Below are 26,994 nucleotides of genomic sequence, written 5' to 3'. Positions count from 1 at the left end.
ACGGAGCTCTCTCTTCCGTGGGCTTGGCCTGAGCACGGCGGCCAAGTGCGGCCCTTCTGTGTTGACTTTCTGGCTAAGTGGAAGGTGCTGCAGGCCCCGTCTGCAGGCCCCTCCGGGGCGGACAGGCTGTGGACACCGGCTCCCCTGAGGTGGCTGGGCAGAGGCTCTCCGGCCGTGGGGACGGGGTGGCGGCGGGACGGCCAGGAGGGGGCTGGGGGTCCCGGACCTCCTCCCTCAGGGCCGGTGAGAGCCAGCGAGTGTCTCCCGGGGCCACGGGTGTCCGCACCCGCAGCCTTGTTCTCGGCCGCGGCCCGGAGCTGGGGGCCGGCGGGTCAGGCGCTCTTGTCCCCACAGTCCTCATCGACGGCGTGGAGTGGAACGACGTCAAGTTCTTTCAGCTGGCGGCCCAGTGGTCCTCCCACGTCAAGCACTTCCCCATCTGCATCTTCGGACACTCCAAGTCCACCTTCTAGCCCCGCCTGCCGGCGGCCGTGCCAGTTTCCGCCCTGCAGCCCCGCGATGGCCGCGGCCGCCGGGGCCCGGCTGCTTTTCTGTTGACACTTCAGTTTACCACAGACAGACCCTTAACACCCCGGAGAGAAGCAGTCTTAAGTGTGATCGCGCTCACAACCTGGAGACTAACGGGGCGGCCCCCACCGGGAGCCCGTAACTGCTCTGCTTATTAACCAGAATGTCCCGGCGCGGGTGGGAGGGCAGGCGGGATCACGGAAGCTGTGTTTTGGCCTCAGGATCTCGCCCCCCCACCCAGTCCTCCCAACAGGAAGGGTTCTTGCCTTCGTGTCCTGTCCTTTCTGAAAGCCAGGACTACTCTGCTTCCTCAGCGAGCTGGGGGCCAGGGGCCAGCCGTCTGTCAGGGACGTCCTGAGCTGAACACAGAGGCCAGTCAGCCGCGCCCTGGGCCCCCTGCCCACCAGCCGAGAGGGCCCCAGCGCCGCCCACTCTGGATCCCAGTGAACTCCAGCCGCCGGGGGCAGTGGATGTTTTATAGTAGCGGATATTTTTAATGCTTTTAAATACATGTTATAATGTAGCTGCCAAACAGACGTTGCTCTTCTGAAGTCCCAGCAGCCCCTGAGGACTGAGGCAGAGTCAGCCGTGCTGCCCCGGTCCCAGCCCCCGCTCCCCGGCCCTTCGCCGCCCGCGAGGCACCGCTTTGCTTCTGCAAGTCATCTTGCCCGGAACACAGTTGCCGCCTCAGTTCCACCGCCTGCCCCCACCCCGGCCTCGCCTGCTGACTGGGGGTGTCTGGGCTAGGCAGTCAGGTGTCTGTCACCTGCACCACTAATGTGGCGAGTGAGGCTCAAGCAAGTGGCCAAACGTAGGCGTCCGAGCCCCATTGGAGCCATGGGTGCAGCTGGGGCCCTGCCTGTCTAGTCTAGGCTCCTCAGAGCAAGGCACTTGGGGTTTGGGTCCCCGAGGGGGGCACCCTGCCCTCCCCCTCCCTGTGCAGTAGGCAGTGGGTGCCCTGACCCGAGGCCGGGGTCCCTTCCAGTTGTCCTGCTCAGCCCCAGCCTTGTCCCCCAGGAATCCCCAGGAAGAGCCCACCTGCTCCTCCTGGCCACTGTGGCTGCAAGCCTGGGGGGCCCACCCAGGGGCTCTGAGCCCAGTTTTCTAGGGCTGAGAACCACACAGGCTGTGCTTAGAAAAACAGTGCCAAACGCCAGACAGGCTGCAGGTCTTCCCCGCTTTGTTGGAGGACAGGACTCCCAACAGCCCGTGGCAAGAAAGGGTCCCACTGCGGGGTGGAAGACGGTCCATTTTTCTTACCTGTGACCTACCTGCTTACCTCCTTCCCCAGGTGGCTGTTCAGGGTCCGAGTGTCCACGGCCAAGAGCCTTGGGCCTAGCAGGTGGACAGATCTGAGCATGCCCTTGGACCAGGGCCCTTGGACGGGAAGTGCCTGGGTGAGGGTGTAGGTCCCTGAGCTGAGGACCCCTTGGGCAGCTTGTGCAGTGTCCACCTGTGGCTATACCCAGCAGCTGCCTGGGAAACTCATGTTTCCCTGCCCTCGTTCCCACCACTGGCTTCAGGGCCCTGGGTACTGCTCCTTGAGTTTCCTTTTCAGAGGTCACACTCAAAGGAGGTGTGGTTGACACGCCCTTGACTTAGCTTTCCAGCTGCAGAGCTAGTTTGAGAGGAAGGGGCCAAAAGGGGCTGTCCCGTCCCACCCAGCTGTGAGCTGTCCTGCTACCCACAAGGAGAAGACACCCAGCACCTCCACCCTGGGCTGGCCACACTGTTCCTGGGCCCTGGAGGTCATACAGACAGCCCCAGCCACCATGACTCATTTAGAGACCTGGGCTCTGCTCACGCCAGTGCCTCGGTTTCCCCATCATCTGATCGGGGACAGTCAACACTTCCCCTGCCTACCTCATGGAGCTGTTTTGAGGACACAGATAAAAGCACTTTGTCCTTCGAAGGAAGATGACTCATGCCAAAGCTGCCTGTGACTGAGGTGCAGCCGTGAGCACAAGGAGGGCAGTGTGGGGCCAGCTTGTGAGGAGCGCAGGGCCCAGACCGTGACCCCCAGGACAGGAGCAGCCCCTGCAGAGCAGGGGTCCTCTGCCCACTGGGTGACTAGAGGTCACTGGGACTCCAAGGCTAAGACACTCGTCACATTTGGGCAAGGCCAGGCTCCTCATGGGCTTGTGGCACAGTATGGGCAGGCTCCACCCTCACTCAGGCCAGATGGGAAGTCAGCTCCAGCCCTGTATTCAGGCCACTGCTTTCTCCCTCTTTGCGTCAAGTCTCCAGGGTCACCGTCTCCTCAGGGCACGCAGGCCAGTGTCCTGAGGGTCATGGCCGCAGCTCAGGGAGGAGAGGGGTGGCAGGATTAGAGCGGCCAGGGCCAGCTGTGCTGTGCTGTCCTCGCTGGCAGATACCAAGACCTGCCTGGCCTTCATCCCAGGACGCGTTCCTCCTGACAGGACTGCGCCGCTTGCTCCCAAAGGCCAGTTGCCTGACCCCCTACGTGTGTCCCTTGATCCCCTTCTAGAGACCCCTTCTATCCTGTGGCGGAGAGGAAGCTGAGTTCCTGGCAGGGGCCTGAGGGGCCAGGCTTGGGGGCTCTTTCCCTGGGGTCTGATGCTGCAGGCCAAGGGGTGCCACTGTGCGTTCCTGCAGACCCCGTCCAGTTCTTTGTGCGTTGTTTGGTTTCTAGGATGCAAGTGTTGCTAGCTTTTTTTTTTTTTTTTAATGGAAAACAGGATTAATGTAAATAGCGTTTTTGGGAAACAGATTCTAATCTGTCACGTATGTGACCACGTGGACTATTTTAAGGTGCTGATGCGACACTAATAAACCCGGGGAGCACTCCCAGGCCCTCCCTCGCCTGCTGTGTGATTCCTCTGGAGCAGCCTCGCCCCTCCATCCATCCGGGCACCGCGGGCCCCCACACGCCGCGGGGACCCAAGGGGACCGGGGGGGTCGGGGCGCGGGCAGCTGAGGGGCAGCCCCGAGGCGTGCCCCTCCGGGCAACGCGGGTCCGGGGACCCTCGAGGTCCCGAGATGAAGCTCCGGGTCACGGACGCCGGGAACAGGACAGCGGAAGCCCGCGCGGCCTCTGACGACTGAGGCCAGGGCGCAGGCGCGCCACGAGCCGGAAGCGGAAGCGGCCGGGCGGAAGCTGTCGAGCGGAAGTCTCAGGTTCGGCGGCGCCTTCCGGAAGCGCTGCGGGCCCACCCTCCGGCGCGCCCGCCCCTCCCGTCCCCTGCCCCGCGCACCCCGCTGTGCCCCGCGGGCCGGCCCGCCCGCCCGCCGTGTGCGCACCCCACTTCTCCCCGTCCTCGTGCCCCCGGGGTGTCCCGCGCCTCCCCGACGGCCGCTGCGCCCCACGACTCCCTCCCCGTGACCCTCTGTCCCGTCCCCTGAGCCCTGCCACCCCTCCGCGGAGTGGAGACGGGCGGGCTGCCGTCTGCTGCGGCCCCTTCACGCGTGGTCGTTCAGGTGACGGGCACGGACCCTGGGCCCTGGGGTGTGGCCGGGCGTCGAGCTGAGGTCACAGGGGTCCGGAGGAACCAGGCGGGGAGAGCTGCGGGGGGTGCCTCTCCTTTCTCCGTGGTCGTTCTGCCCTCAGGCAGAGTCTCGAGAAGCTGCCCATCCGGGGAGCTGGAGCCACGGTGGGAGAGGGGGTGTTCCTGGGGGAGCCTGAGGCGGGTAGGGGCAGGCCGGTGGCTGCAGCTGCCCTGGCCTGGGGTGACCCTGTGAAGAAAAATGGATGCAGGAGCAGGGAGACCCAGGACACCCAAGGGGATGGACCCTTTTGGGACTCATTGGCTGAGGCCCACCCAGCACTGTCTGGCCAATGGCTGGAAGCTGAGCCCAGTAGACCCTAATGTGACCTTCCTTTGCCTGAGGAGTCCAGGTAGCTGTGGGGACTTCGCCCCAGAGGTGCAGGCCTGCCGCCCAGGGGGCTGCGGATGGACAGCAGGGAGTGTTCACTTAAGGTTCCCTTGAGGAAGAAGGCAGAGTTGCAGTCTTCCCAGGAGAAGAGGCAGCCCTCGGGGCCACCAAGCCCAGTGATGGCCTGGGGACCGCCAGGTCCCCAGAGCAGCAGTCAGCAGGAGCCGCAGACTCAGGACTGGGTAAGCTAGATGGGGCTCCTCTCTGGAAACCTGGGTCCTGGTGGGGGAGTGTGGGTGGAGAAGGGGGCCTCTGGAGCTGGGGGAGGGCCAGAGGGCATCTGATAACAAGCAGGTGCTGGACTGGGGGCCACACAGAGTGTCAGTATTCTCTCCCCCAGAGCCCTGGGTGGGCACCAAGGTGGGCGTGCCCTTTCCAGCCTCCCACAGCTCTGGGCAGTTCACCTCTGCCGGATACCCCAACCCTGGGTGCCGCCAGGTGGAGGGCGCCCAGTCAAGGGAGGCTCTGCGCACAGCCAGGACGGTGTCCTACTGACCAGGTATGCGGGCGGTCAGCAGGAAACCTGTCAACCAAAGTCATGACCGAAATATTCCTGGAGGCCCTGTTTTGTGCTGGCTTTAACGTGGAGGAATCTGTCTTATCCCAGCCGGCTGGGTAGGCCGCTGTTCGGTCACCGTGCAGCCCCGAGTGCACAGGCCACAGCTCCCCTGACCCCGGGGCAGCTTACCAAGCAAAGGAAGCCAGGTCCCTAGAAGTTCTGGACGGTTCCCTGGGCGTCAGGGTCAAAGCCAGGCCTGATGGATCTGGGCTGAGGCAGGCCAGGCCCAGTGGAGCTCGTGCAGCCGTGTGCTTGGACCCGTCTGCGGGAATGTCTTCAAGGTCCTGGGTTTCTGTGGAAAGGCGGTGGAGGAGGGAAGCGGGCTCTGGGTGTCCTACCAGCTGCACCCCTGCCCAAAGCCAGCTGCCGCTTGGCTTCCATGAGGCCAGCCCTCAGGACAGGCCATCCAAGACATAGACACACAAGTGTGTTGCCTGTCGGGGCGAGGGCTCCTTGGGAGGGGCCGGAGTGGGGCTTCTGTCTGGACAAGGGTCCTGTGGACGGAGGGGCCGGGCGGCGCCTAGACAAGGATGACGTGCTGCATTTGCAGTTCCAAGAGGTGGGGGTGGCTGTGGGGGAGCGGTGCGTGGGGACGAGGCCGGGAGGCGGCACAGCGGAGGGGGTCCTGGGGAGGCAGGGAAGGGGTGCAGACCCCTCCTCAGACTGCCAGTTTTCTGACTTGGGGGCAGGGAGCCCGCGGGCCCCAGCCTTGGCCGCTCTGTCGTACCCTCTGCCTCCTCCCTCTGCTGCATTCCCCCTCCGGCCGCGTCAGCGCGCGCTCACTCTGACTGTCCTGCTGCGTCCATCCTCTCTGTCCCTCTCTGCTGAGTCCTCGGCAGGGAGGCTCCTTCTCCAGTCTCCCCACGTCGGGACCTCATCGTCTTTCAGCCCGGCTGACAGAGGTCGGCCCCCCAGTCCCTTCTTCCACGGCCTTCCCAGCCCGAGCCACATGAGAGTCCCCCTGTCCCGCCCCACGCCGGGGTACACGTGCTCACAGGGTGGCCTCCTCGGGCTGAGGCCCAGGTCTGAGGAGACAGTCCCCCCCAGCGAGGGTCCCCAGACAGAGGGTCTCGCACAGAGGGCCAGGCACACCTGTGCCTGTCCGCCTCCCGGCAGGCCCACCAACATAGCTGCAGAGGACCCTGAGAAAGTCAAGAACCCACGGCACAGGATTGGGCGGGAGGACCGGCTCACAGGAGATGGCAACCCCTGTCCAGTGAGCGGCCGTGGGGCGGGCCGATCAGAGAGGTCAGCTCCCAGCTGCGTGGTAGGGGGCGGCCAAAACAGGAAGCTGCCCTAACGGCCAGGCCCCAGCCCGGCAATGTTGCTATCAGCTCAGTCCCTGCGGTAAACACGAGTGAACAGCCGAGGGCTCCAGACATTCTGAGAAGATCTCTATTGTGAAAGAGAGCAAGACATCTGGGAAAAAAAGAAGTCAGAAGAGCCACAGTGCCAGGCGGGTCAGAGCAAAGCTGGAGGTGGGTCACCGTCCCCAGTGTGGCCCGCGCCATCTAAGAAGCGTTGGCCCAGCAGCCGAGCAGCGGGTACAGAGGGTGAACGCGGGGGAGGCGCTGGCGCCAGCACCGTGGGAGACATGCGCCTGCACCCCGTCGGTGCAGGGGTTGCATTGGAGCCCGTCCACAGCAGAGGGTCCAGGAAGGGGGTGCAGGCGACTGCTTGGAAATCAGCAGCCCTCACAGACAGATGCTGGGAGACAAATGAGTGAAAAAGGCACCTTTGGCAACAGGAATAGACTTAGCAGGAAATAACACAAACCTGTCTGAAACTTTAAAACACCACACAGCGTTACCAAGAGACTTGGCAGTGGGAAGACACCGTGTTCTTGGAGAGCATGGAGGGTTCTCCCCGGCGTTTCACAGCCCACTCTCAGTAACGGTACAAACTGGTCAGCATCCCTTTCCTCAGCTGGGCAAACTGGTCACGTGGAAGAATAAGCATGGGTGCAGCTCTGACAGGTGTGAATCCCTGTCACAGAGCTTCAGTTATCAAACTACGGTGTCCTGTCGTGTCACACGTAAAGCAGAGCCGAATAGGAAATCTAGAAACTCCAATGCGTGTAGACACTTAGTGTAAACTGAAGATGGCATCTCAAACCTGTCGGGGAAGGTGGGGGTGCCATGTGGGATCTCAGTCCCCTGACCTGGGGTGGGACTGGTGCCCCCTGCAGTGAAACCATGGTGTCTTAACCACTGGACCGCCAGGGGAGTCCCATGGATGTTTTGGTAAATGTTGAGACAGTGTGTAGCTGTCTAGAAGAAAGGAACTTGTAGTCATACCTCTCACTGAGTACCAGGATGAAGGTGTCAAAGTTTTAAAGGTACAAAAAATAAAACCATAAAAGTGCTGGGGACTTCCCTGGTGGTGCAGTGACTAAGACTCCGCGCTCCCGATGCGGGGGCCGGGTTTGATCCCTGGTCAGGGAGCTGGGTCCCACATGCTGCAACTAAGACCCAGTGCAGCCAAATAAATAAAAACAGTGACTTTTTAAAGTGGTTGAAGAAACTCTGGGCAGATCCCTCTGTGGCCATGCAGTGTTCGTCATCCAGCCGTGTCTGGCTCTTTGCGACCCCATGGCCTGTAGCCCTCCAGACTCATCTGTCCATGCAATTCTCCAGGCAAGAATACTGGAGTGGGTAGCCGTTCTCTTCCCCAGGGTATCATCCTCACCCAGAGACTGAACTTGATTCTCCTACACTGCAGGCAGATTCTTTACCCTCTGAGCCACCAGGGAAACCATGGAAGTGGGGGTAACTTTTCTAACCGAGCCTTTGTGACCCCATGGACTGCAGCGCACCAGGCTCCCCTGTCGTCTGTTAGATCTCCCGGAGCTTGCTCAGATTCTTGCCCACCGAGTCGATGAGGCCATCCGAGCATCTTACCCTCTGTTGCTCTTCTCGTGCCCTCAGTCTTTCCCAGCGTCAGGGGACTCTCAGTCTTCTCCAGCACCAGAGTTCAAAAGCATCAGTTCTTTGGCATTCAGCTTTCTTTCTGGACCAGCTCTTAAATCTGTGCATGACCACTGGAAAAACCGTAACTTTGACTATGTGGATCTTTGTCAGTATAGTGATATCTCTGCTTTGTAGTACGTTGTCTAAGTTTGTCATAGATTTCCTTCCAGGGAGCAAGCATCTTTGAATTTCCTGCTTTCGGTCACCATCCACACTGATTTTGGAGCCCAGGAAAATAAAATCTGTCACTGCTTCCACTTTTTCCTTCTATTTGTCGTGAAGTGATGGGATCAGATGCCATGATCTTAGTTTTTTGAATGTTGAGTTTCAAGCCAGCTTTTTAACTCCTTTTTCGCCCTCATCAAGAGACTCTAGTTCCTCTTCACTTTCTGCCATTAGAGTGATATCATCTGCATATCTGAGGTTATTACTTTTCCTGGCAATCTTGATTCAGCTTGTTATTCACCTGGCCCAGCATTTTGCATGATGTACTCTGCATATAAATTGAAGAACTTCTAAAACCCAACAACAACAAAAAACCAGGAGTTTGACTCAAAAATGGCCAAAGGGCTTGAATAGACACTTCTCCAAGGATGCGCAAATGGTCAGCAAGCACACGAAAAAACGCTCAGCGTCATTAGTCCCAGGGCAATGCAAATCAGAACTGCAGTGAGACACCACCTGTCTTGTTAGGCTGGCTATAGTGATTTTTGAAAAAGAACAAGTGCTGGCGACAGTGTGGGGAGACGGGAACCTCGTGCACTGGAGGGAGTGTGAGATGATGCAGTCGATGGGGTGCCCTCACAGAGTGGAGCACGGAAGTATGGTGTGATCCAGCAATTCCAGTTCTGGGTAAATAGCTGAAAAAAACCCAAGGCAGAGAAACAGATACCTGTATATCCATGTTCCCAGGGGGGATGCACTGGAGAATAACCCAAACCTAGAAGCAACCCAAGTGTCCTTGGACAGAGGAAGGCGGTAAAGACGTAGAGCAGAGCATAACTCGGCCCCCAGGAGGAGGCACGTTGTGACACACAACGTGGGTGGGCGTGGGGTCAGCGGACACAGGGCAGACACAGCAGGGCCCACCCTCGGGGCCCCTCGAGGGGTCGGCTTCAGAGAAGGAAAGCAGACAGCAGGGCGGGGGCTGGGGGAGGGTGGGAGCAAGGGTCTCTTGGGGAGAGGGAAAGTCCTGGACCTCTTGGCGACAGTCGCACAGCAGTTTGGATGTGCTCATGCCAGTGAGCTGTACACTTAAAAATGGTCAGAGTGGTCAATTTTGTGTTATGTGCATTTTATCACAGTAAAAAAAAACAAAAACCAAAACATAAAGGGAGGGCAAGCAAAGGAGCAAGAGGTCGTCTGATGGTGCATGATGTAGTCTAGCAGTCTGCAGGGAGCAGGGAGACGCCAAAGAAGCGCCCCCAGGCCCAGGGGTGGAGCTTCCTGGAGTCTGTCCCTGCCCAGGAGGAAGGGCTGGTAAACGGGACTGGCCACCGGGAGTTATCTGAGGACACAGCCCAGCGGCTCAGATGAATGGTGGGCGGGGAATTAGGGCTGGAGACCGAAGGGAACTTGAGCGGGAGTTCCAGGACAGGAGAAAGGCTGAGTGAGGCCGAGCTGACCCTGCAGGACTCAGGGCCAGTCTGGGATGGAGGGATGCCCTGGGCCGCCGGGGCCAGCAGGTTGCATAGGAAACGGCATGACGGCGAGGAAGCCCCAAGTCCATCCCTGCCCCGACACGTCCCCCCACCGCAGACAAAGGAACGGCATGAGGCTCAGAGGGGCACCTGACACAGCGGACAGCAAGCGGACCGTGGGCGCACACATCACGCGTGCGCACACGGCGCGCACACATGCCTGTGAGACAGGCAGGTGGTCCCCAGGATGCACAGGCCTTTTACAGAAAGGGAGCCAGAAAGAAAATGAAAAGATATTTGATATCAGGGAAATAAATTGATGAAGATGCGAGAGGCCAGAGTGGGCCAAGACGCGCGGGGAGCGGGCGCCCCTCTGGCGAGAGAGCCTTGGGGCGGCCCAGGCCGGGCCTGAAAAAGGCCAGATGCCAGCCGCCCCGCAGGAGCACGCACGCGGCCGAGACCCGCCCCTGTCCCTCCCTGGAGCGGCGGTGGCTCTGGTGAGGGCTCGCGGGAGGAGCCCCGGGAGCCCACGTGGCGATGTCTGGAAAGCAGGTTGCGGGAGCAGCGCGGAGGAGCACCCTGCCCTGAGGCTCCATTCATGGAGCCCAGCCTCTGTAGTGCGTGGGCTCTTCGAGGAGCCTGCCCAGGACCAGATGAACACGGTTTCTCTGGGGAAAGACCGGGAGCAAGTACAGCGCTGCTCATTTTGGATCATGGGTTCCCGGGTTTTAAAACACTTTCCTGTGCATGTTCTTATGTGCTTACCGTCCCAGTTTTGAACTAAACAGGTGCATGAGTCCAGACTGGGGCGGGTCGGCCCTTCCACTGGCAGGGCCTGGCAAGAGAGGCCTCCTTGCGGTGGGCACAGGCCTCCCCCGACTTGTGGCTACTCGGCTGCCCCAAGAACAGTCAAGGCCACCGGGACCTGAATGAAGCCCCAGGCCAGCTGCACGCACAGGGCAGGGGCGTCACCGTGCAGCCTCTCCACGTGGGGAGATAGCAGAGACCCTGAACCCTGCTGATCTGAATCCATGTTACAGAGGGGTTTTCAGATCCCTGAAGAGGCTAAGAGCAAAGGAAACTCTGAAGCGGGCCCGGATCTTCCCTAATGAGGGCTCGTGGATAGGTGTCCCCACGCCCGAGAAGCGGGTCCTCTGCGTCGACGTGGTCCTCGCGGCCCAGAGCATCACCCTGGCACCCGTGCTGGCTGACGAGGCGGGGAAGGGGGGGTGGGGCGATGCCCTCTGACCAAAGCACAGGTTGAAAAGTCAAGAAGTAAAGCCAACCGCGCGGCAAACTCCGCAACCACGGAGGGTAGCCCTGTATGGGACCGCAGGGCCTCCGCCCTCCTCAGCCCTGCCCCCGGCACCCAGGAGGGCACAGGGCACATAGGCTGAGTGAGTGTGCCCTGAGTAAACGGACCTGCACGAATTCAAGGAAGTGTGGCCCGTGGATGAAGTGATTGGAAATCTCCTAATTATGTTCACTGAGCTTCCCTGGAGGTCCAGTGGTTAAGACTCTGCACTTCCACTGCAGGAGGCGAGGGTTTGATCCCTGGTTGGGGAGTCAGATACCTGCTGCTGCTGCTGAGTCACTTCAGTCGTGTCCGACTCTGTGCGACCCCATAGACAGCAGCCCAGCAGGCTCCCCCGTCCCTGGGATTCTCCAGGCAAGAACACTGGAGTGGGTTGCCATTTCCTTCTCCAATGCATGAAATTGAAAAGTGAAAGTGAAGTCGCTCAGTCATGTCCGACCCTCAGCGACCCCATGGACTGCAGCCTTCCAGGCTCCTCTGTCCATGAGATTTTCCAGGCAAGAGTACTGTAGAGTGTGGCCAAAAAGATTTTTTTTTAAAGCAAAAAATATTTTCTTCATTAATAAAAGGAGGAAGATCACATGATTATTTCAATGGATATAGAAAAATAATGTTGATATATTCCACTCTCCTTCCTTGGCAGAAAAAAAACCTACCCATTCTTAATAGATAGGAAGAAATGGACATTTCTGTAACCTGGGGAAGGGGAGCCAGAGAGCCCACCGCAGTCGTGTTTCCCAAAGCGGCAGCTCGGCCGTCACCGTGATGCCACTGAGACCGCATGGGGCCTGCGCCAAAGTCAGGGGAGTGAAATGGGCCATGGAGACCCAAAGAGAAAAGATAAGCAGTTGTTTGTTGTTCTTCAGTTGCTAAATCATCTCTGACTCTTTGCGACCCCGTGAACTGCAGCACGCCAGGCTTTGCTGTCCTTCACCAACTCCTGGAGCTTGCTCAAACTCGTGTCCATTAAGTCGGTGATACCATCCAACCATCTCATCCTCTGTTGTCCCCTTCTACTCCTGCCTTCAATCTTTCCCAGCATCAGGGTCTTTTCCAGTGAGTCGGCTCTTTGCATCAGGTGGCCAAAGGATTGAAGCAGTCACTATCTGTAGCCAGTATACCGTCTACCTAGAAAGTCCATGCAGGTCAATTCAAATAAAAGATCACTAATCAAGAAGGCTGGATATATGATCATCATTCAAAGCTTACTAGTTTCCAGTACACTAAAAATAACCAGGAAATGTAGTCGAACGGAGGATCCATTCACTTTAGCAACAGGAACTAGGATTTGCAAATTCACCAGGAATAAGTCTTCGTGTTCTTGTTGGACGCCCCCGCAAAGGACACTGTAGAATGTGGCTCAGCGGTAGAGAACCCCTAAGGGAGAGTTGTTCCCGCTGAGTGGGAGGATCCAATGTTTCAAACGCAGACTGCCCCAAAGTAAATAATTCAGGGCAACCCTAACTTTAAAAGACAGTTTTCCTGAGTCTTGAAAATTGTATCTCAAAGGTAGGTAGTGTTTCTGGCAGTGTATTAGTTATCTGTTGCTGCATAACGAAAACCTCCAGGACCCAGCAGCTTCAGTTGGTTGAGTTCAGTCGCTCAGTTGTGTCCAACTCTGCGGCCCCATGGATGGCAGCTCGCCAGGCCTCCCTGTCCATCAGCGTCTCCTGGAGCTGCTCACACTCATGTCCATCGAGTCGGTGATGCCATCCAGCCATCTCATCCTCTGTCGTCCCCTTCTCCTCCTGCCTTCAATCTTTCCCAGCATTAGTAGCTTAGAACAGTAATAAATATTCTTATCCCAGTTTCTATAGGTCAGGAAACTGGGAGTTGCTTAGTTGGGTGGCTTTGGCTCAGGGCCTCTTGTGAGGTTATTCTAAGACATCAGTGAGAACTGCAGTCACCAGGAAGCTCGAGAAAGGCTGGAGAAGGTGCCTCCCCGGTCTGGCTGGCAAGTCAGTCCTCGATCCCTGGTGCTGGCTGAGCAGCCCGTGGAGACCCGGGTGATCGGGCATCACAAGTTCCAATGGCATCACAGGACTGGAAAGTGAGCTGCCTCTGAACAAGTGGAGGGGACGTGGGCTAGAAACAACACCCGATCGAGCCAGAGGAAGGGGGCAGAGAAAGGCCCTGACACAGGCAAGGTCAGCAAAGCTGGAGACACAGCGGCAGGAGGGGCTGCAGGTTAACTCGAGTCAGAGGCAGCCGTCATCAGAGTGGGCTGAAAACAACACGCCCCCCTCCCCTGACACACACACAAGGGTGCAGAGAGGAGTCCTCCGTGGGTGGAGGAGGCAGGCCGTGCACGGTCTGCATTAGTTCAGAGGCGCGTCGCTGCCAGGCTCAGCCAGCGACTGTGGGCTCTGGGGTCAGGGCGGGTGGGAAAGAAGCAGACGGTGGGGTGCCCACGTGAGGGGCTTCCTTTATTCAGAGCTCAGAAATGTGCAAAAGGAGACAGTATCACTGCAGAGTAACACCACCATTTGAAAAATTAGAGATTTTAAGTTTTTTTTTTACCTGGAACAGAAACCAGGCAAGAGCAGGGCCTGGCTCGCCTTCTCTGAGCAGAGACTGTCATGTGGCGCTGGGACGGAAACTGGCCAGGAGGCCCGCAGCCCGCACGGATTGTCCAGAAACGGACCCCAGGTTGAATCTGGGAGTTTAATTTCCCAGTGGGGAACACACTTTTCAGTGAATAGTATTGGGGTAACCGGCCATCCATCTAGAAGATCCCCTGACTCGTCAGACACACGAGCTGCAAGTTAAAACCAAATATAGAAGCGCTGGGAGAACGGGAGCCATGCTGAGAATCCAAGGGGGAAAGGCCCAAGCTAAAGTAAAACGCTGACAAACCTGACTGCTGTGTGTAAGGCCGTACAAAGACACAATGGTGGTGAAAGATGGTCTGGAAAAATACTTGTAACATTTAGAACGTACAAATGTTTACCAACCAAACCTGTGAAGAGATGCTTAAGAGCAAAGAGAAAACAGTTTTTAAAACTGAGGAGAAAAGTATATTGAGTCTGTGGACATACATAGTTCATAAAGAAGAAGCAAGGACTGCCCTGGTGGTCTCGCTCTGGCTGGGTGGCCTGGGCCCCTCCCTGCCTCTGGCAGCTCCTCAGAAGGCCCCAGTTCCGACTGGACGGTCCCTGCTTGAGTGGTACTTGGGCGGGGTGATGCTTCGGGCAGGAAGGTGCCTTCCTGCAGGGCCTTGGGGCGGGGGTTCTCCTCCGTCTCGCCTCTGGCGGGTCTGTGAGGCCTGGCCCTGGGGACCCTCCCCGCACACACGGGCCCGTTTCCCTCTGCCTGGTCCTCAGGTGCCCCACACTGTCCCCTCTCCCAGTCCCGGGGGAGCCCTGCCCCTGTGTGGGGCATGCACGTGTGTGTGTGTGTGTGTGCATGTGTCTGCGTGGCCTCTCTGTTCTCTCTGGAAACTGTTGCTGGCTGTTGGGCCTGCATGACTGATTCTCCCGTTTCCTCACGTTTCCTTACCTTGGCTTTTGGGGTTTGTTGCCGGTCCTGTTGTTAGACTTCGCTGTGATGATGCTCTGTGACGAGTGACTGCAGTGTCCGTGACACAACAGCAGACTTCTGTCAGCTCACAGGCTGAGGTCGGTGGGTTGGTGTGTCCCGTGCCTCTCACCCCCCGGAGGTCTCCCCAGGACGGCTGTGCTCGGGTGGACACACGGTCACAGGAGGCCCCCCTCGGGCCGCGTGGGCACCCCCCGTGTGCTGCCAGCATCCTCGGACCCGCCCCACATCAGAGGGAACCCCCGTGATGCCGCCTAAAGGCGCCGTGGGCGTCGGCCACAGGAGGGTGGGCGACGCAGGCCAGCAGACTGCCCCTAGCTTCTCCAGCAGCTTTGGCTCTGGTGCCACATGTTCGCGCTGGAGAGCTCAGCGCTGCGTGCAGCGGCCCCTCTCGCTCTGCCCTCTCCCTGCCTCATGGGCACCTGGGGTCCGGGAGGACGGCAGTAGCGGGGATGGCACGCTTCCTCCCACTCCCTGTGTTTCTCACCGTGGAGCAGCCCTCTCTGCACCCAGGAGTGGGCCCGCGGGCTGGCTGGAGGCTCCATGTGCCGGGGGCAGCCCCGCCAGCAGTCACGAACTTCGTGGGGTGATGGGGCAGGTCTCTGGCTGCTCTGCATTGGACGCCCCCGCTCTGTAGGGCCCTTCTCTGGGGCTGGTCTTTTTCCCCAGAAAGGACCCCTCCCCTCTCCTAGGTGGAGGGGGCTCTTCGCCAGGCTGCCAGGGTTCTTGGTGCAGAGTGGGAAGAGGGGCTAGGGACTTTGCTTTATTCTTTTCCTTTTTTTTTTTTTTTTTGCTTAAATAACAGAAATGTATTGTTTTGCAGCCTGGAGGCAAGAAGCGGGAAACTCGTGTCAGCAGGGCCGGCCCTCCCGCTGACCGAGCCTCCCTGTGTCACTCACGCTGCCTCCCTTTGGTGCGTGTTTTCTGGCTCCAGGCGTCCACTCCCCCACCACCTCCTGACCATTGTGAAGTGTATGGTTCAGTAGTGTGAAGCATTGGGTGGGCCAAGAAGTTCGTTTGGGTTTTTCTGTCTCATGGAGAACCCCAAATCAATGTCTGGGCCAGTCTGCTGTACTCACCTCGCTGTGAAGCCTGCAGCAGCTTCCATCCTGCAGATCTGAAGCTCTGTCCCTGTTAAACCGCACCCGCCCCTCCCCCAGCCCTGGCAGCCACGGTGCCGTGTTCTGACCCTGACTCTGGTGACTCCAGGTAGCTCATATGAGTGGACCACACAAGACCTGTGTTCTCTGTGCCCATGTTGCTGAGGTTCATCCGTGTTGCAGCTTGTGCAGAGTGTCTTTCCTTTTTAAGGCTGGACGATCCTCCGTCATATGGACGGGCCACAGGAGGCTGATTCATTCCTCCATTGATGGGCATTTGGGTTGCAGCCACTGGTTGGCTGCTGTGAACGGTGTGGCTCCAACATGAGTGCAGAAGTGTCTCTCTGACTTGCTTTCCGCTCCTTTGGGTGTATACCCAGAAGTTGGACTGTTGGGTCATATGGTAATTCTATTTTTAGCTTTTTGAGGAGTGGGGACTGAGTTTGTCTTAACCCTCCTTTTATTTTTAGCACCTACCCTGCCCCCCATGGCACTCCAGACGGTGACCTCTCGGACCCCTCAGGGAGGCAGCCGGCTGGCCCCTGGCTGGGCAGAGCGGGAGGGGCTCTGGAGCCCTTCAGGGACAGCCCACCTGGGCAGGAGGGGGCTGCGGGTCCTGCAGGATGCCTCCCGGCCCGGCCCGTGTGCCTGTGGAGCCCTGAGCGTCATCTACCCCAGTGCCTCTCTGTGGGCATTTCAGAGGGGCCTGGGAGGAGGCTGACCTTTGGGCCCATCTTTCTCGAGGCACCCACAGTCTGGCTGCCTGTTCCGGGTGCCTCCCCAGAGGGTGGGCCGACTGTGCCCAGCCAGGAACGGGCACTGGCCGAGGGCCACGGCCTCTGCTGTAATGGCCCAACATCCAGGGGACCAACGCAGGCACAGGAAAGCAGAGCAGGTGCTGGCCTGGGTGTCCAGGCGCTGAGCCACTGAGCAAAGCCATGCACAGCCCCAGAGCCACCTCCTGAAGCTCTGCCCGCCCGCCGGCACTGGGGTGGCTGAGCACACCACCCTTTGTGGGGCGCAGAAGGTTGGCGGGTGCGGGACCCCGGGTGCGGCCGGCGCAGACCCCTGCCTTGTACCCCCAGGTGTGCGAGCCGCAGGACAGCTGGTGCCGGAGCCGCCGCCGCTGGAGCGTCAGCATAGACGAGCGCCGGAGGCTGGCAGTGCTGGGCCGCGGCGAGAGGCCGGGCCTCGCGGGGGCGCCCCGCTCCTGCGGGGTGCGGGGAAGCGCGGGGGAGCGCCGGGCCCCGCCCCGCCCCGCAGCCCTGCCCCGCCCTCCCCGCAGGACCTCGCGCGGATCGTGGCCCAGCTGGTGTCCGAGGACGTGGGCAAGGACGTGCTCTTCCCCCACCCGCCGAGGTCCTCCGAGTCCACCAACGCCTTCCAAGCCTTCCTGGTCCGGAGCAAGCCTTTCTGGCACAACGTGACTCTGGAGGCCGCGGCCTCGAGGTCGCCGCCCTCCTAAGAACTGACTCAGCCCAGTGTTTTGTCTTCTGGCGCCTTTCCTGCGGGTGCTGGGGAGGCGGTCCCTGCGCCCTCCCTGTAACCCTCCAGACAGCCGTGACCAGCCCGGGGATAAGAAAACAGGCCTGGGAGGATGTCTGGCTGCCCCCTCCTCAGAACACTCACCCTTGGAGGTCACCTCTGGTTGGGGTGACTGGTCCCAGCCCAGCCTCCAAGAGGCCACCTGGAGGGCCTGGGGGACAGGGTCAAGTGGCCCTCCAGGATGGCCCCCTGGGCTGCCAGCAGAGGGTGCCCCCCCCCAGCAGGGCCGCCATCCTGGGACCAGCAGCAGTGGGTGGCCTGGGAGGGCGTGAGACTCTAGCAGCTCCCCTTCTGGGCCTGCTTCACGGACAGCTGTCAGCAGCCCAGGTGGAAGGGGTCTGGCCCCTGGGATGACTGGGCACCTGCTAGCTGGCAGGCTACAGTTCATAGGGTCGCAAAAAGTTGGATACGACTGAGCACACATGCACGCGGGCAGTGCGTGGAGCAGTGAGGTGGGACCACGCTCTTCCAGCAGGGGAGAGGTATGGATGTTTGAACTGCTCGGTGCTGGCGCCGCCTGGCCCAGGAGCACCAGGTCCTCGGCAGGCCCACGGGGAGGCGGCATGATGGGGAGAAGGCCAGAGGCCGTGGGGGCCAGGGTGGCTCCCACACAGAAGGAGGCTTCCTGGAGGAGGTGGCACTGTCCCTTCTCTGCACAGGGAGCTCATAGGTGGGCAGAGAGCCTGGGGTAGCTGTGAGGAGCTGGCCCTGGCTTGCCATGGTGTCTGCCTTTGCTTCAAGTTCGGGGGTGGACAGGAGGCTTCTGCACGTGACAGTGACATGGGGCTGCATTTGGGGAGACCAGGCTGGCATCAACGGGAGGTGGGAGGAGATGAACAGGGACGGGGTCACAGGAGCCCAGCCCCGGGGCGGCGGGAGGCTGGCATCGGGTGGGCCATCTCCTGCACTTGGTGACTGACTGACAGCTAGGGGCTGACAGAGGCAGTGGGTGGGAGGGGCGCTTTGGGCAAAATGAGGGGGTCCATTCCACCCCCAGGCCCTGGATGTGGCTAGTGCCCAAGTTCTGGCCTCGCTCGCTCAGAGAGCTGGCTGCTGAGATGACCCTAGCTGCCCATCCTGGCCTCCTGCTCTGCTTTACCTTAAAGCTCAGCACAGGTTCCTCCTCCAGGAAGCCGTCCAAGATCACACAACTAGCTCCCGAGGCCGCACTCTCTGAGGTCCCGAGTGTACCCTTGTTCCAGGCCTGCAGATTCCTCAGAATCCCCAGAGTGAGTGGAGGGGCCCAGGGATTGTGGGCGTGGTGAGTGGGACTAGGGGCGGTGTCCTAAGAGGCGGGAGAGGAGTGGGGTGAGGTCTAAACAGGGCCCTGGGGGGCCTCATGACTCTCCCCTCCTCCTCAAGGACCCCTGATAAAGTGGGGGGCAGGTGTCAGGGGCCAGAACCCGCTCTGGGCGTATCCATGCTGGCCGGGAGGACTCCCTCCAGCCCAAGCTGAAGTGTCAGCAGTTAAGGCAGCGGTGACGAGTGCTGTGAGTTCTTTGCCCCAGAGGCCTTACAGGATCCCACATCTTCACCGAAGACCTGGGCCTTGCTAGGCTCGCCCGGCCATGTCTCCCGGTCTCGCCTGGGGGCTCTTGGTAGGCCGTGGTCAGTGGCGTGGATCCAGCCCTGGGCTGGCTGGCCCGCTGCTCTGCAGGTGCTCTCAGGGCCTCTCCTCTGCACTGGTCTTCCTGTGACCACCCAGCGCTCCCCACCACAGCAGCAGCAGCCATGAGGGGCCTGGTGAGGACCAGCAGGCAGCCTGCGGCCCCCTCAGTAGGGCGTGGAGCCTGGGGATAGCTGACGGTGCCTGGAGACGGCTTTGTTGTCACCTTGGGTGTGTGGGTTTCCTATTGCCGCCCTAACAAGATTCCACAAACTTGGTGTCTTCACACAAATTCACAGACGGTAGATTCTACAGAAAGCTGGAATGGGCCTCACTGGGCTAAGAGTGGGGTGTGGGTAGGGCTGCCTTCCTCCTGGGGGCTCCAGCCTTTCCAGTTTCTTAGAAGCTGCCCACTTCCCTTGGCTCGTGGCCCCTTCCTCCGTCTTCAGAGCCGCAGAGGAGCCCTGCTCCTCCGCCACTTCCTCCACGTTCAAGGACCCGTGAAGACGTCGTGCCACCTGGATGACCCAGGATAGTGTTTCAATTTCACCTGGTTAGCCACCCTAACTCCTTCCTTGCCGTGTAGCCCAGTATGGTCACACGTTTGGGGGAAGATGTGGACATCTTTAAGGGCGGGGAACTCTGCCTTCCACAGGGGCTCCTGGCACTGAGTGGGGGCTGGGATCACTAACACCTCAGGCGCCCTGGACAGCCCCTCACTGCCGAGAACAATCAGGCCCCAGATACCACCAGGGACCTGTCTGGGAACCCCTGGGAGAGAGGGGCGTCTAAGGGAGCCTGGCAGCCTGGATGAGAGGAGGTGGCCTGGGAGCAGACAGTTCAGGCAGCACCCTCTGGTTGGGACGCCACCCGTCACCGCCGACAGTCGGCAGTGCAGGGAGCCTTTACTCTGCTTCCCTCCCTGAAGGCACCTCCCCAGACTCACGGGGACACCCCCAGGCAGAGAGGACGGCCCGCCCACTGCGTGTCCCCCTTGCACCCTGGCACCCATTTGTGCTCACAGGTCAGGGCGGCTCAGCAGGAGCACAGGCCCTACTCTGGACACCCCGAACAGAAAGGTGCGCCCCCCAGCCTAGTTGGCAGGGCGCGGGCCCCAGGGCCAGCAGGGCACCTAAGTGGTGTAGCCTCCCGAGGGCTGCAGACGCAGTGCCCAGTGTTGCCCACTGAGAGGAATGACTTCATTGGCTTTGCAAGAATACTTGCCCACTATTCAGCAATAAAATTAAAAAAAAAAATCTCGCCTGCAATTTCATCACCGAGAGGAATGCTGTCAACATTAGGTCAGGGTGGTTCCAATATTTCTAAGGGCCCAGGCAGAGATGAGAGGATATATGGAACTACAGAATAAATGTAGAATTCTTTCAAGTTTTTAAGAATTTAAGGGAAAACATGATGCTGAAATTAATGTTTCTTCATCCGAAGTTTACAAGATTCTCTTAAGATTATTTTTAGAAATTACAGCAAACATTGAGAGACGGGTGCTAACTGGGTTCGTGCGATACCCTTCCACTTGATGCCGGGTTTTGGACGGTGAAGGGCACTGGCAGCTCTGTGCCTGCCTGGCCAAGTGGCCAGTCACTCCTGTGTCCTGCCTGCCTCAAGGCTTTCCTGCAGCCCCCACTGGACCCCCTGCCCCCCGGCGGCGAGCTCCCCACCACCAGTACTGCCCTGCCTTTGTTTCCCTTACAGCCTTATTGGCTACTTTGACGGTCAGCTTTTACATTTTTAAAGAACCTTATTTCTCAGGTTCTTCTAGGTTTAAAAATGTTTGCCCAAGGCCTTTAGACTCTCACGGTGGGACCTCTTCACCCATTGTTAGGCTCCCAAGGGTGTCGAGACGCTTCACCAGTGCCCCCACTATGAGCGCCCTGTGCCCTGACCCTCATCACTGTCTTCAAGGCCTCAACTGTCCTGTTTATCACCTCTTCCCTGCTCCCCGCTGGACAGCACCCTCTGCAGGCCGGGGCAGGATTCTTTGGTTAAGTGTTCTTGGCCTCCTGACTTTGCCTTCAGGTCTCAAACGTTGCTGTGGAGAACAGGGCCAGCTTTTGTTCTTGCTGCACGTGACGTGGTTTTTCTGGACAACATCTCTCTTGTCTGTGAGGCTGAGTGAGCAGGCGAGGTGGGCTCCATGTGACTCACCCCGCTGTGGTCCTGGGGGCTCCCAGGTGATGCTGTGGAGACTGGCCTGTGGCGGATCTCTGAGCCGTTTTCCAGCCGCAGGCTTCTGTGCCCTGTGCCTCCCACTAGGGTCACTTGCCTCCACATGCTGCTGCTGTCCCCATCCCTCGGCATGTGGCCGCCAGGGCTAAAGGTCAGTTCAGGTCACCCGGAGCCCTGCAGGCCCTGCAGAGGGACGCTGCCCTGTCCAATGGCCTCTGGACGTCTTCACCCACCATTAGGCTCCCATGGGTCCCTCCCTCACCAGTGTCCCCGCCTCTCTAAACAGTGTCCCCACCATGAGGGCCTGTCCCCTGACCCTTCTCATCACTTTGTCTTCAAGGCCTGAACGACATGTCATATTTATCACTTCCCTGCTCCCTGCTGGACAGTGACTGCCCCTCCCTCCTCCCAGCATCTAAAGTGTGTGGCTTGAAGTGGGTGCTTAGCAAATGAATGACAAAACGATTGTTCTAATTGCTTGGTCTTGCCCTAGACCACCTCCAGGCCTCCCGTGTTAGTCACTGCCACCCTGGCCCCTTGGTTTCTTGTCCTAGCAACGGCGTGATCCTGACCTGTTTTCTCGGCTCTTAATCACACTGTCATTCTGCTGTCTTGCCTCCTAACTTCTGACCTCGGATCCTGGGGCTCCTGTGAAGGCGACTCCCATCGGCCCTCGCCCGATCCCCACTCTCTCTGCTGCCCTCGTGGTGTTGGACATGGCTGCCCCGTCCCACGTGGCACGCCCCCAGGGCTCTTTCCTGAATGTCTACTTGCTCTGCCACTAAATGCAAGAATTCCAAAGTCTTTTCTGCAAGGTGCCTGGGGTCTGTTGCCGTGCCTCTGAGCTGGTGTGAGGTCTGGGCCCTGCGTGCAATCCCCCTTTCTTGTTAGTCTGGAGAGGGGAAAGCAGTGTGAAGCCAGCAGAGGAGCGGGGTTTAGTAGACGTTCCTCTGCTTTGGGAGGGGGAGACCTGGAATTCCAGCAGCTTCTCTGAGACTTCCGGGGAAAGGCAGCCCTGCCTGCCACTCGCCCCCATCCCCCACCCCGGCTGGAGGAAGGTAGCCTCCGCCCTCTGTCGCTTCTCCCCGCGGCGGGCGGGCGGGCGGGCGGGCGGGCGGGTGGTGCTGCAGGTGGAGGCCACTCTCAGGGAGACAGGAGCAGGCACTTTACAGGCGGGAAGTGTGGGGCTCTCTGTGCTGCCTGGGCACACAGTAGTTCTTACTGTTTGGTCAGCTTGTTGGGTGCTGGTGGACAGAGGCTTCATGGTGCAGCTTCGCTGTCCAGAGGAGGTGGCGCAGGTCACTGAGTTAGGATGGGCAGTGGGGAGGGGGACGTTCCTGCTCCGTCCCCTTAGGGTGGGCCTGCCTGAATGGCCTCAGTGCTGAGCTCCTGCCTTCCAGCCGCCCTGTCTCCACGAGGTGCGGGGCCTGGGGCCTGTCCCGGGCTCTGTCCCGTCGCGTCCCACAGGGATGTCCCCAAGCAGACCGGGCAGCCACCCTGGGCCCCTCACCTCCCTCCCCTGGCTCCCCGAGCAGCGGGCTGGTCTAGAATCCCCGGCCAGCCGGGCCGCCCCCTCCACCGTCCGCTTTCCCCTGCGGGCAGCGCCCGGGCTACCGCCATCCTCGGACTTAAGCCCACACAGCGTGGCAGGTCCTGCCGGGCCTGCGGAGGGCAGGCCGGTGCCTCACCCAGGGCGCTTCCACCTCGCTGTCCTTGCACGGACCGCCAGCCCGCCCCCCACACTCCCCGTGAGTCCCCCAGCCCCCGCCGTCCGCGTCGGGTCCCCCGCTCCGGCGCCGCTCCCGGGCGGGGCCTCGCAGAGGGTACTCTGGGCACGGCCACCCGGTCCCTTGGCCGGCTCCTCGGGCCGCAGTCCAGGGAGGAGGTGCCCGCGCGGAGGTGGGATGGGGAGCCGCGGCGCCGCGGGCGGGGCCGGGGGCAGGGCCGGGACAAAGGCGCGGGGCGGGCGGGGGCGCGGGGCTGGGCCGGGGCGGGGGCTCGGCGCGGGGCTGGGCTCGGGCGCTGGGCCGGGGCGGGCGGCCGGGAGACGGCCCCGCGGCGCACAGGCCCCTCCCCGCGCCGCCCCGCCCCTTCCTCTCCCGCCCGCGCGGCCTCGGTCCCTGCGCGGCCTCGGCGGCCTCGGCGGCGGCGGCGGCGGCGGCGGAGCAGCGCGGCCCCTTTAAGCCGCCCGCGCCCGCGCCCGCGCCCGCGCCGCGTCCTCCCGGCCGCCCGCGCCGAGCCCCGCGCCCGCCCGGCCCAGCCCGCGGCCCCCGCCGCCGCCGCCGGACATGGCCGCCAACATGTACAGGGTCGGAGGTAAGGCCGCCGCCTGTGCCGCCGCCGCCGCCGCCTTTATGCGCCGCGGCCGGGCCCCCGCCGGACCCCCGCCCCGGGCCGCGGACGCCCGCCCCGCGCCCCGCGGGCCCCCGGCCGGCCCCGGGCCCGGCCCGCCGCCCCGGCCTCGCCGGCCCCGCCGGCCCCGCGCCGCGCTGCAGCCCGCCCCTCCCCCGCGGCGGGCCGGGCCCGGGCCGCCCTCCTCCCCGCGGCCGCCCGCGCCCCTCGTCGGCGCCGCAGCGCGCTTGGCCCCGCGCCGTCGTTTCTGAGCGGCCGGCCCTCCTCCCCCACCCCGGCCCGGCCACGCTCGCCGCGGCCCGGGAGGGCGCCTGCGGCCGCCCCGCTGCAGCCGGGGGCAGGGGGGCCGTGCCCACCTGTTGGGGGCGGCCTGTGGTCTGCGAGGAGCTGTGGGGGATGCCAGCACCCTCCTGTGCCGGGGTCTGGCCGGAGCCCCGCGCCCCCAGCAGAGAGACCACATGGTGCAGGAGGCCCCGGCTGCCCTCCGGGGGTGGGGGTGGGGGTGCTCTGGGGCGCAGGGGTGACGAGGGCCCACGCTTTGGCGGGGCTGGCTCAGATCCGGGGTGTGGGCCCCGTCCCCTCTGGAGCCCAGGGCCGCTGAGGGCTTGGGCCTGAAGTATGCTTAGGGGGCTGTGTTCTGGGGGATCCCCTCTCCAGGGCCTTAGCAGCCTGTGGTCACCCCGAGGCGTGCTTTCAACACACCCCAAACTTTTTGCTGCCTCCTGTTTCCCCACGGCGGCAGGGAGGTGCTTGGCAGGGGTGCGGATGAGCCAGGTGGTCCCTGCTCAGGATGCTGAGCTGGCGAAGGCCCTTGGGGCTGCCCTCCTGGGCTGTTCCTCCCTACCTTGGGCCCCGGGAAGCCCCTGGAGTTGGGTTTTGCCCCACTTTGTGGGGAGGGGGCTCCAGGAGACCGCACTGCTCCTTTTCCATGGGGTTCCTAGCTGGTCCATGAATTCACAGGGAGACGAGGTGCCCACTGTCTCAGATTCTGAGAGGCCCACTTGCCCAGCTTTGGTGGAGCGTGCCAGGCCTGAGAACAGCCCTGGCCTTACTGTCCGAGTCACTTCTGTGCACGGTCTGCCCTGTTGCTGGCCAGCTGACCCCGAGGGCCAGGCCAGCCTCGTGACCTTGGGCGCACACCCCCACCCGGGCAGTGGGTAGGCAGAACACCTGCCAGCCCGTCAGGCCCTCCCCTGCCCTCTCTGGCTCACAGGTGGTCGCGGGAATGGGGGCCCGGGCCCCCTGTAGCACAGGCCCTTGGTGGACACGTGGGGAGCGGACTGGGGTGCAGGGGCCCTTCAGGGAGGGGCCTGTTCGTTTCCCGCCCTTGTCGTCCAAGCAGGAGCTGGTCACCTGGAGGGCGGCAGGAGGTCCCCGGGACTGACTCGCACCCTCCGTGCCCTCCGTGCTGGCAGCCCCCAGCCTCCGCCCCTCGTGCAGGTCCCCTGGCCGCCCCCGTCGGCGCTCCTCCCACACCATGTCCTCTTGGACCACTTTTCTGCGTGTAGGCCCCCTCTTTCCTGGCATGAGACCCCTCCGGTGGGCCCACCCTTCTGGCTTGCCCAGTGCCCCTGAGGTTTACCTGGCCAGAAACCCCCTGCACCCGTGGTCTCCCCTGCCCTCCCGGGCTTCCGCCCTGGGGCCACACTGGGGTGTTGAATAAATGAATGGAAGGACGCGCCCAGCTCCCCGATGGAGACCGGAGGCGGGGCAGTGGGGCACTGGGCCCTCCGCTGGCCCCCACTGTGCGCCGTCCCTGCTCCTCCCAGGCTGTGGGCACTGCAGCCTGCACTTGCGTCCCTGCTTTGACTTGTGGGCTCCAGGCCTCCTGGCCGTGCAGCTGGCTGGGGCCTGGCCGCACCCAGGCCTTCCTGTGCCACAGACCCCCGTGTCCCCTGCGGGTCCCAGAGGCGCTCCCGGGGCCCGAGCTGGAGGGCCGCTTCCCCCTGGACTCCAGGTTGGTCCCCGCTGTTCCGTCCCCGCTCTGGACGGGATCCCAAGGCGCTGTCCCCCTGGGTCTGCAGGGCCGGCGGGCAGCGTGTCAGCAAGTCCTGTCCCGAGGAGCTGCTGGCTTGGGGTTGGGGGGCGCCGTTGGGACCTCTCAGGGCCCAGACAGGCAGATGCATGCCTCTCTCTGGGGATGGGCCCCGCCGGGCAGGCTCCCTGGCCTCAGCGTACCGCAGGGACAGAGCGCAGGGAAGCTGTCTCCACGCGGGACGCTCCACCAGAGCTGCTGGATTCAGCACGAAAAAGAACAGGATGCCTGTTAGGTTTACATCTCAGATACCACGTGTCTTGGTGTCCATGTGTCCCAAATGCCACATGGGGGGACACACCAGAAAGTGGTCTGTGGTGCCCAGCCTCTCCCGGCGGCCTGCGTCCTGCCTGGCAGGCTGTCCCGAGGCCCTGCCAGGGTGTCTAGGCGGGGCGAAGGCACGGCTGCAGCTTTGTGCCAACTGACCGGCTGGGTGGAGTGGGTCAGCTTGGGAGGGACTGGGCCTGGTTCTTCCCCAGGAAGTGGCCCGGCCTGGACAGAAGGCCTCTTGGGTGGCGGGTGGCGGGCGAGGCCTGGATGCCGGTGGCGGGGTCAGGATCTGCGCCCCGCCGCGGGGTCAGGGCTCTGCAGGAGGGCGGTGGGTGCCCATCTGGGGCGGCCCTGGGCAGCGGGCACCACAGACACCTCTTTCTGCCTCTCCGTGAAGGCAGAGCTGATCCGTCAGGCTCCAGGACAGACGGAAGACCAGCAGCCTGGAGCCGCAGGCGCCTCGGTCACCGGATGGTGGGCGGCTGTGGCCGGCTCCCGTTTGCTCTCCTCTTTCTCTCGTCCTGCGGTGTTAACACCTATTCTGGACAGCTCCTGGGCTTTTAAAAGTGCACTTTTCAAAGGTGACAGGAGCCCCCGGCCCTCTGGGCAGCTTGACGTGTCCCTGTCGCCCTTGCTGGCCTTTTCCCGGCTGTTCCGCCCTCTTGTGGGGAATGCGCTCGCATTTGTTTACCTTTTTACGAGGTAAGACGCTGCCAGTCGGGAAAGCTGCGCACACCTCGGGGGCGGCAGGGACACGCTGGGGACCGTGGTGAGGGGAGCGGCAGCCTTGGGCTCTGGGCGGGAAGCAGGTGGCCCGCTGTCACACGCACCCTGCGGCGTGCCCCCCTGTTGGGGATCTTTTGGGGCCTTCACGTTCCTCTGAGGGGAAAATGCGGTCGTTGCAGTCTGGGGTTAATTTGCGAGGAGCTGTGGCTCAGGGATGTCTGAGGCAGGTCCTGGGTTGGTGGCCTTGCTGGGCATCTAGCTGTGTGGGCGTTGGTGCTGGACTCACCAGGGCTGAGGATGGCTTGGTCAAGGTGGGCACAGGGCCCCCTTCTGGGGCTGAAGTTGGCTGTCACTGTGGATTTGGGGGACTGCCCTGAGGCCCTGGTCCAGGCCCCGCCCGCGACTCCACAGCCTGTCTTCTCTTGAGTCTGGCATCTTGCGCTGTCCTCTGCCTCGCGCCCCCAGCAACCGCCCGCCTGCCTGTCCTTGGGGAGCAGGTGGGCTGGGGTCTGATGGCAGCAGGCCCGCTCCCCTGGGTCTCCAGGGGCCCCACGTAGACGGAGGAGGCTGCTGGCACTGTCCCATCAGGGCGTCAGGGTGACATCGCAGTGTGGGGCCTGGGGAGGGCCTGGTGGGCAGGCTGGTGCTGTGTCCCGACAAGGGGTTGGGTTAACGTCAGGGTGCAGGACTTGGGAGCGCCTGCCTGCCTTGCCCCTACCCTTGTTCCCCTGCGG

General features: G+C 61.8%; 3 protein-coding genes across 10 annotated transcripts in view; all 3 read left to right on the top strand.

The window, feature by feature from the left end:
* The window catches only part of PACS2 (phosphofurin acidic cluster sorting protein 2), a 63,752-nt gene extending 60,393 nt beyond the window's left edge, over positions 1–3,359 (top strand). For all 3 annotated transcript variants that reach the window (XM_055418673.2, XM_055418672.2, XM_055418671.2), the window contains exon 24: positions 355–3,359. In XM_055418673.2, coding sequence (XP_055274648.1) covers positions 355–473 — 119 coding nt within the window. In that variant the 3' untranslated portion in view covers positions 474–3,359. The remainder of the gene's footprint in view (positions 1–354) is intronic.
* A 343-nt stretch (positions 3,360–3,702) lies between these two features.
* Positions 3,703–20,339, top strand: TEX22 (testis expressed 22). 4 transcript variants are annotated; one of them, XR_008684885.2, is made up of 3 exons: positions 3,703–4,604; positions 16,628–18,316; positions 18,450–20,339. XR_008684885.2 is itself a non-coding variant. In XM_055418688.2 (3 exons), the coding sequence occupies exons 2-3, from the start codon at positions 4,440–4,442 to the stop codon at positions 16,967–16,969; spliced, it is 507 nt and encodes a 168-aa protein (XP_055274663.2). In that variant the 5' UTR covers positions 3,703–3,966; positions 4,385–4,439; the 3' UTR covers positions 16,970–20,339. The 4 variants fall into 4 exon arrangements, 3 of the variants coding, with proteins under 3 accessions (XP_055274663.2, XP_088685931.1, XP_055274662.1); XM_055418688.2 differs by having other exon boundaries at positions 3,703–3,966; positions 4,385–4,604; positions 16,628–20,339; XM_088829805.1 differs by having other exon boundaries at positions 16,628–16,759; positions 16,828–20,339.
* A 2,669-nt stretch (positions 20,340–23,008) lies between these two features.
* Positions 23,009–26,994, top strand: part of MTA1 (metastasis associated 1) — a 32,690-nt gene continuing 28,704 nt past the window's right edge. The window contains exon 1 of one of the 3 annotated variants that reach the window (XM_088829804.1): positions 23,009–23,193. In XM_088829804.1, coding sequence (XP_088685930.1) covers positions 23,166–23,193 — 28 coding nt within the window. In that variant the 5' untranslated portion in view covers positions 23,009–23,165. The remainder of the gene's footprint in view (positions 23,194–26,994) is intronic. The other 2 variants (XM_055418676.2, XM_055418677.2) reach the window with 2 other exon arrangements.

This window comes from Moschus berezovskii, chromosome 21 (assembly GCF_049115385.1).
Source record: "Moschus berezovskii isolate FMDL1 chromosome 21, NW_MosBer_1.0, whole genome shotgun sequence".
Lineage (NCBI taxonomy): Eukaryota > Metazoa > Chordata > Mammalia > Artiodactyla > Moschidae > Moschus > Moschus berezovskii.
This window is presented reverse-complemented; position numbering and strand designations above follow the sequence as displayed.

Excerpts from the sequence above, each read along its gene's own strand:
- TEX22 (XM_055418687.2), top strand. The coding sequence starts at position 5,361 with ATGAGGCCAGCCCTCAGGACAGGCCATCCAAGACATAGACACACAAGT.